Source organism: Triticum aestivum, chromosome 4B, assembly GCF_018294505.1.
Source record: "Triticum aestivum cultivar Chinese Spring chromosome 4B, IWGSC CS RefSeq v2.1, whole genome shotgun sequence".
NCBI lineage: Eukaryota > Viridiplantae > Streptophyta > Magnoliopsida > Poales > Poaceae > Triticum > Triticum aestivum.
Window position 1 is genome coordinate 5986558 of NC_057804.1, and position 13621 is coordinate 6000178.

The 13621-nt window shown below is 41.9% G+C and overlaps 1 protein-coding gene across 2 annotated transcripts; it reads right to left on the minus strand.

Annotated features, from left to right (window-relative positions):
• Positions 1–365: 365 nt before the first annotated feature.
• LOC123090516 (uncharacterized) lies at positions 366–3409 on the minus strand. Of its 2 annotated transcripts, XM_044511822.1 has the most exons (4): positions 3024–3407; positions 2837–2953; positions 1856–1986; positions 366–1673 (listed from the first exon to the last, which is right to left on the minus strand). In XM_044511822.1, exons 1-4 carry the CDS (start codon positions 3173–3175, stop codon positions 1669–1671), a joined length of 405 nt encoding a protein of 134 aa, XP_044367757.1. In that variant the 5' UTR covers positions 3176–3407; the 3' UTR covers positions 366–1668. The 2 variants fall into 2 exon arrangements, with proteins under 2 accessions (XP_044367757.1, XP_044367756.1); XM_044511821.1 differs by having other exon boundaries at positions 1251–1986; positions 3024–3409.
• Positions 3410–13621: the final 10212 nt, after the last annotated feature.

Here is a 13621-nt window from a genome sequence, read left to right on the forward strand (position 1 = left end):
AGACAGTCGATGGCTCGGGAGGGGGTTGTGTGTTGTGCTCGAGCTCGCGAGAGAAAAAGAGTTCAGGGGAGGGAGAGAAAGAAAAGAGAAGAAAGAGACACCGACATGTGGGCTCTATTTGTAAGTTAACAGTCAACGTAACGGTCAAACACACAGTTCGTTTAGTTGCGGGTCCGACCTGTCATAATCATGATCAATCTTAAAGCACTCGACGATTTGAGTTTTTTGAAACAACCGACCTCCTATTTGGTAGTTATCTGGAAAAAAATAAAAATCGGTAGTTTTTTGAAACCCTAACCTGTAAAGTAGTAGTTTTATGCTATTTACTCTCCAGTTGATGACCATATGGAGCAAGGTTGGCCTCATGCATCAATGTCCATGCTAAATACCCGTCAACTGGTTCTGACAATGTCCATACCTGGAGCTGGAACATGTCGATTGCCACATAATAAATCCCTTTCTCATAACGCGCTAGGATGGACTTAATGGGAAGGCCCTGCTCGAAGGTGACTTCTTCATTGTTGCAGGGTTTCCCTGGCAGCTGGACCATATCATACATCTCTTGTGAGTTGCGTACGATCATAAGAATGTTGTTGTGGCAATGCACATAGAGCGATCCTCGCCAATACTTAGCTGATTTCCATATAATCGTGTAGTCTTTGTATCTTGACACCGGCAATAAGTCGCTGAGATGCTGGGGAGTGCAATTCCTGGGCACAAACTCTCGACTCTCCCAGTGGTTATTCCAGGAGGAAAACACCAGTAAAGACAACACATCATCTTTGGGCTCGTCGGGCGCCAGCATGTGGGCATGCTGCTCTTGTTACTGAACTTCGGTTTCTTCTTCGTCTTCAGATAGTTGCTCTTCGTCGAGTAAACAAGACCAGCGTAGCTGCTCCAGGGAGATTTCCATCCACGTTTCCTCTGTTTCGACCATGGATGGCCGGACCACCTCCTTCTGATGGCGCAACTGCGTTAGTATTTCTGGGAACACCAACACCTCATGGTGTCGTGACACTGCTGGGTCAAAAGCGAGGAACAAGCCTTTGCAATACGTTACTGACGACGGTGGGGACGGCAGACGGGCACACCTTACCGTCGCCGGATTGCACACGCAATAATAGTTATAGCTTTTTTGGAGGAGCAGGAGACCGTTGCAGTGATCCATCACAGAGGCCCAGTGATGCTCAAAGACAGGGTACCGGAAGACAGTGATGCTCAAGTTTGGGACAACCAAATAACCAACTGCAGGCCCTCAAATGTGCATCTAAATGATAATTGCGTTCAATTTAAAATTCAATAGCATAAGCATAACCTCTACAGACGTTGAGAAAAAAATTGATGTGCAGGAAATAAATTCAGACAAACACCACGGTGTTTCCTGCTTGTGTTTTTACCTCCAGTGTTCTTCTTGCTAAACTATGCTTTGAGGCATCTTCAAATTCTTTGATATTGATGTTGTTTTATCGTCCAAATGCCTAGATGCTGTTGATTGACATTGATGTTGCCATTTTTGCCAAGTATGGTGGTTCTCTCTTGGACTTGCAAGGTTCTCTTTGGACTACTTTGAGGAGGTCACCTTTAATTCATTTGGATCAGGATCACCCAGCTAGCTAACTTCATGTGGGTGATGGGTTGATTCCTTACCGTAAAAAACGATTGCAAAGTTTAACCTACCAAAAAAATGAGGCATCCATGTAAAAAGATTGACCAAGGAACATACATCCATGTGGCGCTAGATGAGTGGCCAGTGTAAAGTTCCAACAGAGCAACAAGGTTGAAAAGAACAAGGTTCAGAACTTAAATGATGTCTCCACTCTCCAGTTTAAATTCAGTAACAAGGGAGAGCAAAAACCTTTTGCTGCTGCTGGAGGAGAACGGAGAAGGGCGGTTGCTTGATTGCAGAACGTGAGCACACTCATGACGTTGGGCGTTGTTTCGTTAGCAGTTCGTCGGACCGGGCGACCAAGGGTGCACATCATATGCCTGTGAAGATCAGCAAGCAAGTGGTGTGCTGAAACGAATGGTGATGAAGTAGGGGATACATGCGTGCATGATGATGCAACATTTTCTGATTAAATGCAGTCTAGACTGACTTTTAGACTGATTTTCAATCAAAATTGAAAATAGCTACACTAAGTTTCAAAATAGAAAATACACTTCTCAGTTTTACAGACTGAAAATTACTGTATGACAGTACAAAACTTGCTTGCAATAAAATCCCAACGCTCTAAAACTGAAACTTTAACTGACATTTAGACTGAATTTTTACTCCAAGAGTTTTTATATTCAGATCACTTTAACTGAATTTTAGATTGAATTTTAAACTTTCTTGCAATAAGCTTGTAGTACACTTTATATAAAGATCAGGATCCAAGCTCTAAAATTGAATTTTTAACTGAGTTTTAAAGTGAATTTTTACGACTGCACCTGTTTCAATCTCAGTTTCAGAAAGTTTATATTCAGATCAGGAGACTGACTTTTAAACTGACTTTATATTCAGTTTCAGGTAAGGACATCAGAAATCTACAGCAGTGAGGCCAATTCTACATCATCTGTGACAGAGATTCTACGGCTGTGTGGCCAATTCTACAACATGTGTTTCAGAGAATCTACAGCAGTGAGGCCAATTCTATTGTGTGGCAATTCTATTGTAGCAGCCCAATCAATTCTACTCAAGCAAAGAATCTGTAGTACTCAAGCAAATTTGTAAGCAAGCAATGAATCAGTATGCAAGCAAACGTGTACTCAAGAAAATCTGTTGTCCCGAGGCCAATCAGTATGAAAGCATCTGTGTAAGCAAGCAAAGAATCTACAATACCGACGAGGAACAGACCTTGAGGTTGGTGTGCTTGGCGGTGGAGTCCTAGAGCGGATGGAGGAACATGTCGGAGCTCGCCGCCACCATCCCGCCGCCGCTGCTGCGTGGGCCGTAGCCACGTCGTAGTCAGACCTGTGTTGATGCTGGATGAGCATGACGAAGGCGGCCAGGTAGCCGCGGCTGCAGGAGATGAGCTCCTCACCTGACGACAAGCAGCAGCAGCCCCGTGCAGGCGACCGGCAGAAGTAGCTCTGTCGCGCCGTATTGGTACTCTCCGCCGCAGACTGAGCACGACCGCTGCAGATCGAAGAGCCGGAGGGGGAAAATCGGATTTTTACCGATGCGGAGGGACATGCGAGAGGAAGAGAGCGCCGGTAACGCGCGCAAGGGAGAGGGCGCCGGCGCTGGGGAGGGAGAGGAACTGTGGGGGAGGGGGAGGAGGCGCAGGCAGCGTGGAGCTGCGCGGAGGGAAACGGCGTCGGTGGTGCCGGCCGGTCGGAGAGGAAGGAGGAAGAGAGCGACCACGCAGAGGGACTTCGGGTTCGGTCGGGAGAAGGCTGAGGACTAAATTGCAAAATGACAGCTGCGACATGAATTTCGGGACGGAGGGAGTAGCTGTCTTCCGGTACCCTGTCTTTGAGGACTAAATTGCAAAATGACGGCCGGATTAACGATGGACGTGGTAGATAGATATAATAGTAGTTAGATCGAGCCCGTGACCGACTTCAATTAGCAGCCAGCTTACGTTACGTGTCGACTTCGATTCCTACGCATACACACATGTATGTATACCTTCTTAGGAAGTTCAGTTGGAACAAAGTGTCACAAACAACTGTGTAAGTACAATACAAACAACGACAGCTCACGACAGCTCATGTGTTTTAATTTTCTAGAACTTTTTGGAGAAAAAAAATCAATCATGCATAACGCAGACGCTAAAAAAATCTATCGTATAACATTTTGATACCTTTTTAGGGTCCCAAAGTATCTTCTCTCTTTGTGTGTGCATTTTTCCCACATGATATACGAAATTACTGCATTTTGTTTTCTTTGCGTCACTCAGACGTAATTAAATGAATTTTTCCGTGCTTCCACTTCTAATTTTAAATCACAAAAACTGGCTGTGGGTGCTACATCTTAGATACTTTATTATAATTAAAAAGTATGGTTGCCCTTCATGTTGTCCACAGTTTAAATTTGATTCTTCAACCAATTTTCCTACATTTTCTGTCTCATATTTGCACACCAGACACGATATATCATCAAAAATCAGAATGTTTGGACGCTGACACCGCCACCAACTCGATCCTGGACCCATCCTTCAGATCTTATCGCCCTTCTGTCAGTGTAGCTTCATAAAGGGCGCAGGCCGCACAGTGGCAAAAGTAGCCCATCATCCCAGCTGGATAGTATGTTCTGATCAGGAAGCGGATTTGTAGCACCCGGGTGCTCCACACCCCTATACAAACATTAAATTCAAGAAAAATACCAAAAAATTTGAAAAAAAAATCTGAGTTTGGGATATCAAACTTGGGGTCCTGATCTACTTCCGTGTGAAATTTCATGAAAATTTACCAGGAAACGTATTCGTGGCAAAAAAGATAAAATTTCATATGTATAGAAAAAAATGTTTGTAAGGATTTTTTTTCAGACAGTATTTCCTTCGTCATGAATACGTTTCCTGATATTTTTTGACGTAATTTCACAGGGGAGTAGATTGAGAACCCACGTTTCATATCCCCAAGTTTCAGTTTTTTTTCTTCAGTTTTTTTGGTATTTTTTACAACTAATATTCGTATAGGGTTGTGGAGCACCCAAGAGCTCCTGTGTATTTTCCATTCTGATCACCATCTTATTAGTTCAGTGACAATATCTATGTCAAACAAAATTGGAAGTCATGTCAGCAAACATTGGATGCTCATACTATTATGAACTGTCCATTTTTTGCAAGAAAAAAAATACAAGAGAGGACAGATTTGGGATTAAGAGGACATATTTGGGATTAAGAGAGAAATATTTTACAAAAAGCCAAAAAAAACTTCCTATGTATTCATCACAAATCAAGAAAGTAGAAAGAACACCCTGACTCACAGACCACCTAGAGACGAATACAAGCATCAAAACGTGCCAAAGGAGTCCCACCATTATCGTCCCTCCCTCGTCAGAGTTGGGCAAACTTTGCTGTAGTAGACAATCGGGTAGTCGTCGTGCTAAGGCCTCACATGACTAGTGGACTAGAACAATGACCATCGCCGATGAAGTCAATGGTAAGTCGAAATGATCCAACTTGTAGACACGAACGAATTAATTAGGTCGACGACCGGGTTAAAGAGGGTCCACCTAAGACATCCTTTGAGCGAATCCCTTGAGATCCACCCGAGACGCACATCCACACACCCTACGATGACGCTCAACACATTGTCGCGACATCGGCTAGAGGGGAGACCCTAATCCATTGTCAGTGAGCCATCACCGTCTCTCCTTCCTGATTAATTGGGTCACAAACACTAATCAAACACACAAAACTCTTTAAACCGGAGCCCTTCCGCTGACAAGGGCCAGGATCCACCGCGCCGCATGGCCCTAATTGAGGTGACATGACACGAGACAGATCGGCGGTGGCGTGTCTATTTACAAAATGGTGATTTTTTTTTAAAGGAACGTGAATATATTTGAAATTGTCAAAGTCAGCTAAGAAATAGGAGGGATATTTTCTTAGTCAACTAGTCTCTATCTCTACCTAATATTAAAGGAAGTATTGTTTCTCCAACTTTTTTCGTTTACAGTGGGACCAAAATAATTTTTCGTCCGTCGGCACGATTTCTCGTTCTCCTGATTTTGTTTCCGTAAAAAAAAAATCGTAGGACGCACAAAGCCATCGTGAGCCGGCCCATTAGCGTTCTCCTGATTTTGTTTCCGTAAAAAAAAAATCGTAGGACGCACAGAGCCATCATGAGCCGGGCCATTAGCGTACCAACTACTCGCGCATAGAAAATATCCACGGAAAAAATACTACATGGCGAGGAATCGAACCAACACATTCACGCTAGGCCCCGAGCAATGCTACCACCAGACAAAACAAGACTTCGTGTTTCATTGGCAGCACAACGTCTTTAATTAAGCTAATAATCGTGCCAGTTGCTGAGAGCAAAATAAATTGTTTAGAAAAAGTGAATATATTTTTGAACGCGAGTATTTTACAAATCTTTGAATAAGAAATTGAAACTCGAACATCTTTTAGAAAAAGGAACAATATTTTATTTTTTATCTTTTTTAAATCTGAATACTATTAACACAGACAATTTCTGCAAACTAGGAGGTAATGTACTGATTTTTTTTGAATTGTGAACATTTTTCTAAAACACAAATATTTTCCGAACTTTCAATTTGAAAAGGCAAACATTTTACAAAACACGATTTTTTTGGGGGGAAAACGGGGAGGTACTGTAGCTAACATTTTTCTAAATCTACACCTATTAAAACTAGGTGAGATTTTGAAATATGCATACGGATGCATTGTTTTAGTTCAATTATTAAACTAGGGATATGAAAGGAATCTTTGTCCCCGTCGTGTCTTCACGTACGACCAGCCTCGCTCGACCCAGTGACACCCATCAAAATGGATGAGGAGTCCAACTAAGGTTTCATGATCTATCTGACACAAACTACTCAACTTACATGATAATAACACAGACATATATTATGTGTAGAGCTTTTCCCTATTATATTAGCTGGATGATAAAAAAATCTTTGTTCAACGTTCTTGATCTTGCCGGACACGAAGGAAGCTCAATGATCTAGCTATTGAATCTCACCAACCTTGATTAGTGACAACTGGTACTGCGACCACCGACGACAAGGACGATAAAGAGGACAAACGAAAACATGGGTATGGTGTTATACTAAAATAGAGGATGTGGACCTAAGGATGAGATATTAGTTATGTTTATTATACTAGGGGCATGAGGGTGAGGTCTTTAGCCATACTCAGTGCCAGTGCTAAGGGCGTGTGAGAGTTGATGTTCTCCCGTTGCAACGCACGGGCATGTTTGCTAGTATACTATATTATCTATGCAATAGATAAATAATTACTACCAAGAGGTGAACAATTTTATAATATTGAATGAACAAATTTGTAAAATCAATCAGTAAACAAGATTTTCTCAGGGTAAGATTTTTCTCAGGCGACTATGAAAGACATATAGAATGCCAGTTTGACTTGTATAAAGGTACACAAATTAATCGATGCGAGGGTTGAAGGAAGCCACCGGATGATTAAAGAGAAGCTGCATGAAGAGGTGAATATTAGCCGGAGGGTAGGGACAGAAGGAGGGCAATGCAAACGCGCCGGGACTTGGCGCGTTCTTTGCTCGGGAGGCGGCTAGGATGTCAACAAGCAGAATGTAGGGCGAGTGGACGCTGTCGTCGCCATTTGTCGTGTCCATCGATCGATGATGATCAGCGCTTGTGGAGGCAATGCAGCATGCATGGCGCCATGGAAGATAAAGTTGTACTAGTCGATCAAGTCCGTAGTGGGTCAGTTATGAAGGTCATACGCTGCTGTTTAACAGTTGTGAGTCAGTTCCGAGACATAGAAAATTATCCAAGTCATACTCTAGCAAACACTGGACGCTCTGAACTCAAAAAGAAAAAGAAAAACATTTTCATGCTGTGTTTTTTTCGTGCGTAGTTTAAAGCTGTCTAACGGTCAATCTATCTTTCCACCTACTTTCCCAGCGAGAGAAATATGCAGAAAAAAAATCAAAGGGAGAAATGTGAAAAGAAAAAGGGAAAAGAAAATTAGATTTTGCGAACAATATTTTACGTCCAAGCTGACCATGGTTTTGATGGATTATGGATGAGCTTAATCCCATATAAGACAATAATCCCTGGTTAATCTCTAAGATCCATAAATGTGCACGTCAAATAGTGGGAAGTTTGATGGGAAGTTTAGTATCATACTCCTCGTCTTCATCCGCCTCTGCTTCCACTACTTCCCCTTCATCGACACCATGGTCGAAGACGCCGCCGCCAAGAAGTAGGCCAGGGACGACGCCGAGGCTGCCGTTGCTGCCACCGCGTTGGCCTGGCTAACCGGAGGGTATGATTTGTTCATCCCCTGTTTACTCGTACATGTGCTAGATGTATATATGTTGTTCATAGATATTTCGGTTCTATGTACTATACGTGCTCATATGCTTAGGTATCGGTATGAGATACATATATACCGTATTTGCCATGTTTACTGCTTACTCGTGGATTAGATTAGTCGAAGAAGTGCTAATATTTCCAACCGGTATACCTCCTCTTCTTACCTTGATATGGCCAAGGGTGTGAGCCATAAAACAAAGTCGCATGTATGGCCTATAAGGCAAAACATCTGTGTGTGGTATAGTATGTTTTCTTTAGAAAAATACACGCATGGCATGTGGGCCCTACAAGTCAGAAATGTTGTCAATCGTGTTTTATGCGCTTGTTTGCCCTGGAAGAGTAGGTATAAACAAGGTAATATGGTTGTATATGTATAATTTCTCACTTGATATACGGTTTTCAGAATCAGCCTATTATCGACCCAAATGAGCATCACAAAATATAATGTGAATATGTCAGATTCCCAAGTGTGTGTGACTACTTATTATGCCATGAGGCCTTTAGTGGTTTTCTTTGTGTTGGGACGTATGCCATTGTGTGGTGTATGGTGCGGTGTGAAACTGTGAATTACGTATGTGTCGGGTCTGTGTGTTTGAAGTCGTGATCATTCTTGGTTCTTCAGTTCGGTGTTCTCAGTTTGTCTTTTCGGTTCATGTCGATACCACATCCTGGTTAGAATGAAGTGACACCATCCTAATGAGTCCCATTTCCATCAGGTCCTCAGTAGCCATGCGTGCCAGAGACGTTGATCTTCAGTTAGATAAATGCTTGCTGTCCCCTAAAAAACGATAAATGCATGCTGAGTGAGATGACCAGGATAAGGAGCTAATAAGCCCCGAACCAATCAAACACTAAGGTTCAGACAAACATGGACTTGAGTCAATAAGATTACTCGAGCCAGCACCTTTTGAACGGATGGCTTACAGAGGGCACGCGGTAGTATATGGGAGCTCTCGCCTAGCCTCCACGCACATGGCTTACACAAAACATATATGGCTTATAGATTCGCCACGTGGCGTCGTTGTTAGTGCTGCCGGTCGTGATCTCACTTTTTTTTTACCGTGTGCCTCTACTTATACCCGGCTTACAGATAAGCCGTATGCCCGATAACTGACACTCGGCTTATATCCCATAAGCCGAAACATTCTAAGCCGTGAGCGGGACACCGAGTGCAACACTCGGCTTACAATTTATCGTGGTTAAAATGGCCTTTGCCGTGTATGAAACATACACTGCTTTGTTTGCTTTTCCTGTAGCGATTGCTTCTTAGAGAGGGATTATAGAGGCGTTCTTGCTAGCACGCAAACATAGGCGAACTAGAGAGAAACCCTAACAAAAACGAGATGCCATAGCTAGCCCTAGATGGGGGCTTCTATAGTCCGAATTACAAGTAAAAAGTAGGTGTGAAAGCAAAAATGATCTAAATTAAAATGGTGCATAGTAATAATGACGAGCTGGCAAAAACAGTAATTTAACGGTGGTCGCACGACCGACAATGGACGACTGTCACTGCACGTTATGATCAAACTTTTAAATAGCCGCCTATAGCCCCGCTATGGCCCTAATATAGCGGTTTGAGCATGGTGCCTCTGAATAATGTTCATGTACAATTGTCCGATAAAGTTATGACATAGCCGGCTATAGCCTTGCTATAGCTAATTTGGATGACCGCCGCTACTTGGCATATCCCGTTGTTTCAATGGTTATGATGGCATGTTCTATGCCCAATCTTCATCCAATGGCTGAATTTGAAAGATAATGCTTGACGCTCATGTAATTGCCGTGCCTTGAGACTGAACTTGTCCTCAAATCTAAAACTGTGGAAATACTTTCTAAATAAATGTAGAATCGTCCCAGGTTGCCTGCTTTTGCAACAAATTCTTCCACTTGATGAGCCACTGGACAACAGGAATGCTGATGCCACCTTGTGCACGAGGGATCGGCTCACGGTCCAACATAACTTCTAGTTCGATTAGTATTGTGTCGTCTAGTTTGGGCAAATGTAAGTTGGGGTTAGGAACAAATGCAGGTCTCAAATTAATGCTTCTTGAAATGACTCACATGAAAGGTGTGTTATAGACAAGTGGCTACCTCTTGAAGGTGAAACCAAACATGAAGAAAACAAAGAGGAGCAAAAGTAAGAAGGGTGGCGCCATCGAGAAGGCGTCCACAGTTTCATGATGGAGGGTGCTCAATTTTTATCATTATCGGTGTTCTCATCGGGAGTTCCGTTGTGTTGTACATGTGTCGAGGGTTGTGGTTCTCGTGCCTTGGGAAGGCCGCCTATGTGATTACGGTATTTCATGCTTTGTGAGTAGTTACTACTTATGTGTTATTTGTATGGGTTTTTCATAAATTAACTAGGAAACTCTCTTCTCCTTGATTAATCAATGGTGCAAATCTTTTGCCTCCGTTTAAAAAAATCTTCATCTAGTTAGGATTTTTGAACTATGATCTCAAGACAGGGGCAAGTAAGCACTCTCAGGCCTGAACTGAAGAGATTGCAGTTCATACAAGGGACGACTAAGATGAGTTTGGGTAAGAATGTTGTAACGACTGACGACCTCAAGTCAGATGGCCCCGGGCCCGACCATCAGATGCACCCGGCCGGCCGTGCTGAGCATTGTCCTCTTGGTGATTCCGTGACACATTCCACGCTGCCAACATCGACTCCGGTTTCTTCTTTGCTGCCGACCCTACACCAGCAAACAACAAGAGGAGCCACCCCACTCCAGGACACACAGCTTCAACAATAACGTTTGTGTCCCACATCATTTGCCTTGGTCTGGGGCTGGTTTCCCTAAAGAGTTGCGGGTGACTGAGTCCATGTGGCGTTGCAGCTCGCATGAAACGGGTGGCATATTGGGGCGACTTGATTACTCAATCTATGACTGACAAACTCTTTAGGCTCTGTTGGTATATATGGAGACATGCACTTCCATCTCCCATCACTCTAGGGCCAAGTGAAACGTGGCGAGCTATCAATACAAGTGTAATAATGTAGCGTAACATGCCATAAACATTTCACACACACACACACAAACACACACACACACACACACACACACACACACACACACACACACACACACTTACTTCTTAGTTTTCGCAAAATTCGTATATATAGCATTGTTGAAGGAACATGACAGAATTATTGTAAATATCATAATTCAAAACCAATGAAATGAGCGTATGCATAGCTGCTCATTCATATGGCACATCTCATTCTCAAAACACTCTGGGAAATGATGGCGACAGAGGATAAAAGTGGACAAAAAAATCAAAAATATTATAATGCAAAATACAATTATATAATGAGAAGTATAGCCGCTCATATGGCGTTCATATCGCCATCTCGAAACTCTTGGAAAAGATTAAGCCCCGTAGTTGATCCAAACCAATATCTTCTACACGTCAACTTCAAGTCTCGGCATCTCAGTCGTGTTTCCTGCAATATGCTCAATATGCTTAAAGTCTTGCTTGTCAACTTTGGAAACTATAAAATTCTCGTGAAACTACAATGCAAACTAGATTTGAAGAAAAACAATATATACTTGTCATTTGAACAGCTTCACTTTGCTGCTAATTAATTCGTTCGTGGCGTTGACAAACAAAATTAGTACTCCCACCATTCCCTCATACAAGGCCACTAATTGTAATCGAGGCAAAAATTAATTATGTTTCCTCATGCTACCAACTGTTTTAATATTTGCATGCATGTAGTCATAATGACATTGTGATATTTCCTTCTAAATTCCTTTGTTGCATGCATATGGGCGTATTAATGATCCCGGTTAATGAAAGGAAAAGTGGGCTTGCAAAGCAGTCATTAAATTTTACCTTGGTACCTGTAATTTGAGTTTGTGGCCTTGTATAAGGGAATGGAGGGAGTAATTCTATCGACAAATAACTAATGGACCCACAAACACGGTATAGTACAACACATACATTAATAGTTGAATTGTGTTCAAAAAAATACCAGAGCATGTCATTCTTGAGTATGATCATGTGTATTTGCCGTCAAATAATCTTCCCTTGCTGAAAAAGATCGGGCAAATCGCCATAGCCACCAGTCTGATCAAAGTGAAGCTGTTCAAATGAATGCAGACGTAAGCAAATTATCATCAAGCAACAAATCCAACCAGTAAAAGTTTCTCTGAGAATTCTGTAGGCTTAGCTTAGCTCTTATAATTGTTCTATGGTGTCAAAGAAATGCTACCATATGATTGCTACAGAAAATAAAAAATGTAACTAGAACCAAAAATAGTCCTGCCTGCAAATACCAAAAGATTATTATATTATTATTAATACTAGAAGTACTTCCCTTCATATTCAAATTAGTTGGAATTTCAACACAAGAGAAGAGAGCACAGAAGGATCATCAGTGTCTTATTAGTATCCCGGTCCAAATTACAACCTCCGTCCAGGTTTATTAGTCCCCGTCCTATTTTGGGTCAAACTTTGACCGCATATTTTACTAAGAAAATGTTAATGCACATCATTAAAAAAATATTGTTGAGTATTTGAATATAGTTTCTAATGATATTTGTTTTGCTACATAAAGTTATATTTTATTACTTATCATTGTGGTCAAAATTTGACTCAAAATACGATGGGATTAGTAAATCCAGACGGAGGTAGTACTGAGTCATTTTGAAAGGGGATGTCCTCGATCTGACATTACTACTGATTGCAACAGGGAGGAAGCGTACCATGGCATCTTGAGTATGATAATGTGCAGTTGCCATCGAATAATCCTCACCCAGGTGAAAAGGTTCCAGCAATGGCTCGTTGACATTAGCCTGTGCAAAGTAAAGATGTTATTCTTTATGCCAAACGGGGTGCAGCTGTAGGTAGGTTATCATCGAGCAAAAGTCCAAACAGGTAAAAGTTTCTGAAGAATGATGTAGGCTAAGCTTAGCTCTTATAATTATTTTATATCACACATTATTATGAGATAGCTCTGGGTTGACATGCCACCAACCTGAGAATGTTGTCTAGTAAGCTGCAAATAAAGGGAAATATATGGTCAGTTTAATTTCAATATATGTGGCAACTAAAACTCAGAAATAGCTGGTCGATTATGGCCATGATTCTATACACTTTTGTTCTTATTTTGCTAGGTTAGTAACAATATGATACAAGAATAGTTCCACTTAAATTAGGTCATACATACATATAACAACACACTTTAAGTAATGTAGGATTGAAGACATCAATGAATCAAGAAAGGACAATTATGTCCAGCAAGTTAACTACAGTTATGACTTAGGAGCAGAGAGAATGAATTCTGGAACAGCTTATATGTGTGTTGATGCCTAGCTAGGCAGTGAAGGGCTGCACCAAGTTGAGAATTGGTATTTAAAAATATAACATCGCCCACATCATGAATTCATGATTGCAAGGAAAACCAAACAGGAAGTATTGTACATACCATGTTAGTCTCCCACAACATATCATCATACATGTCATTCATAGGCCAACTCATCTGTGTTTTTATTTCAGTAAGAGGATGGTATCCAGAGCTCTGCAAATAAAGCGCAATGGCCAGGGTTACTTCATTCTTTCATACACATTCAATATGTATGATGTTAAACCCGGGCATGGGCAGCGCGGCCCGACGACCCCGCCTGAGCCTGGCCCGAAAAA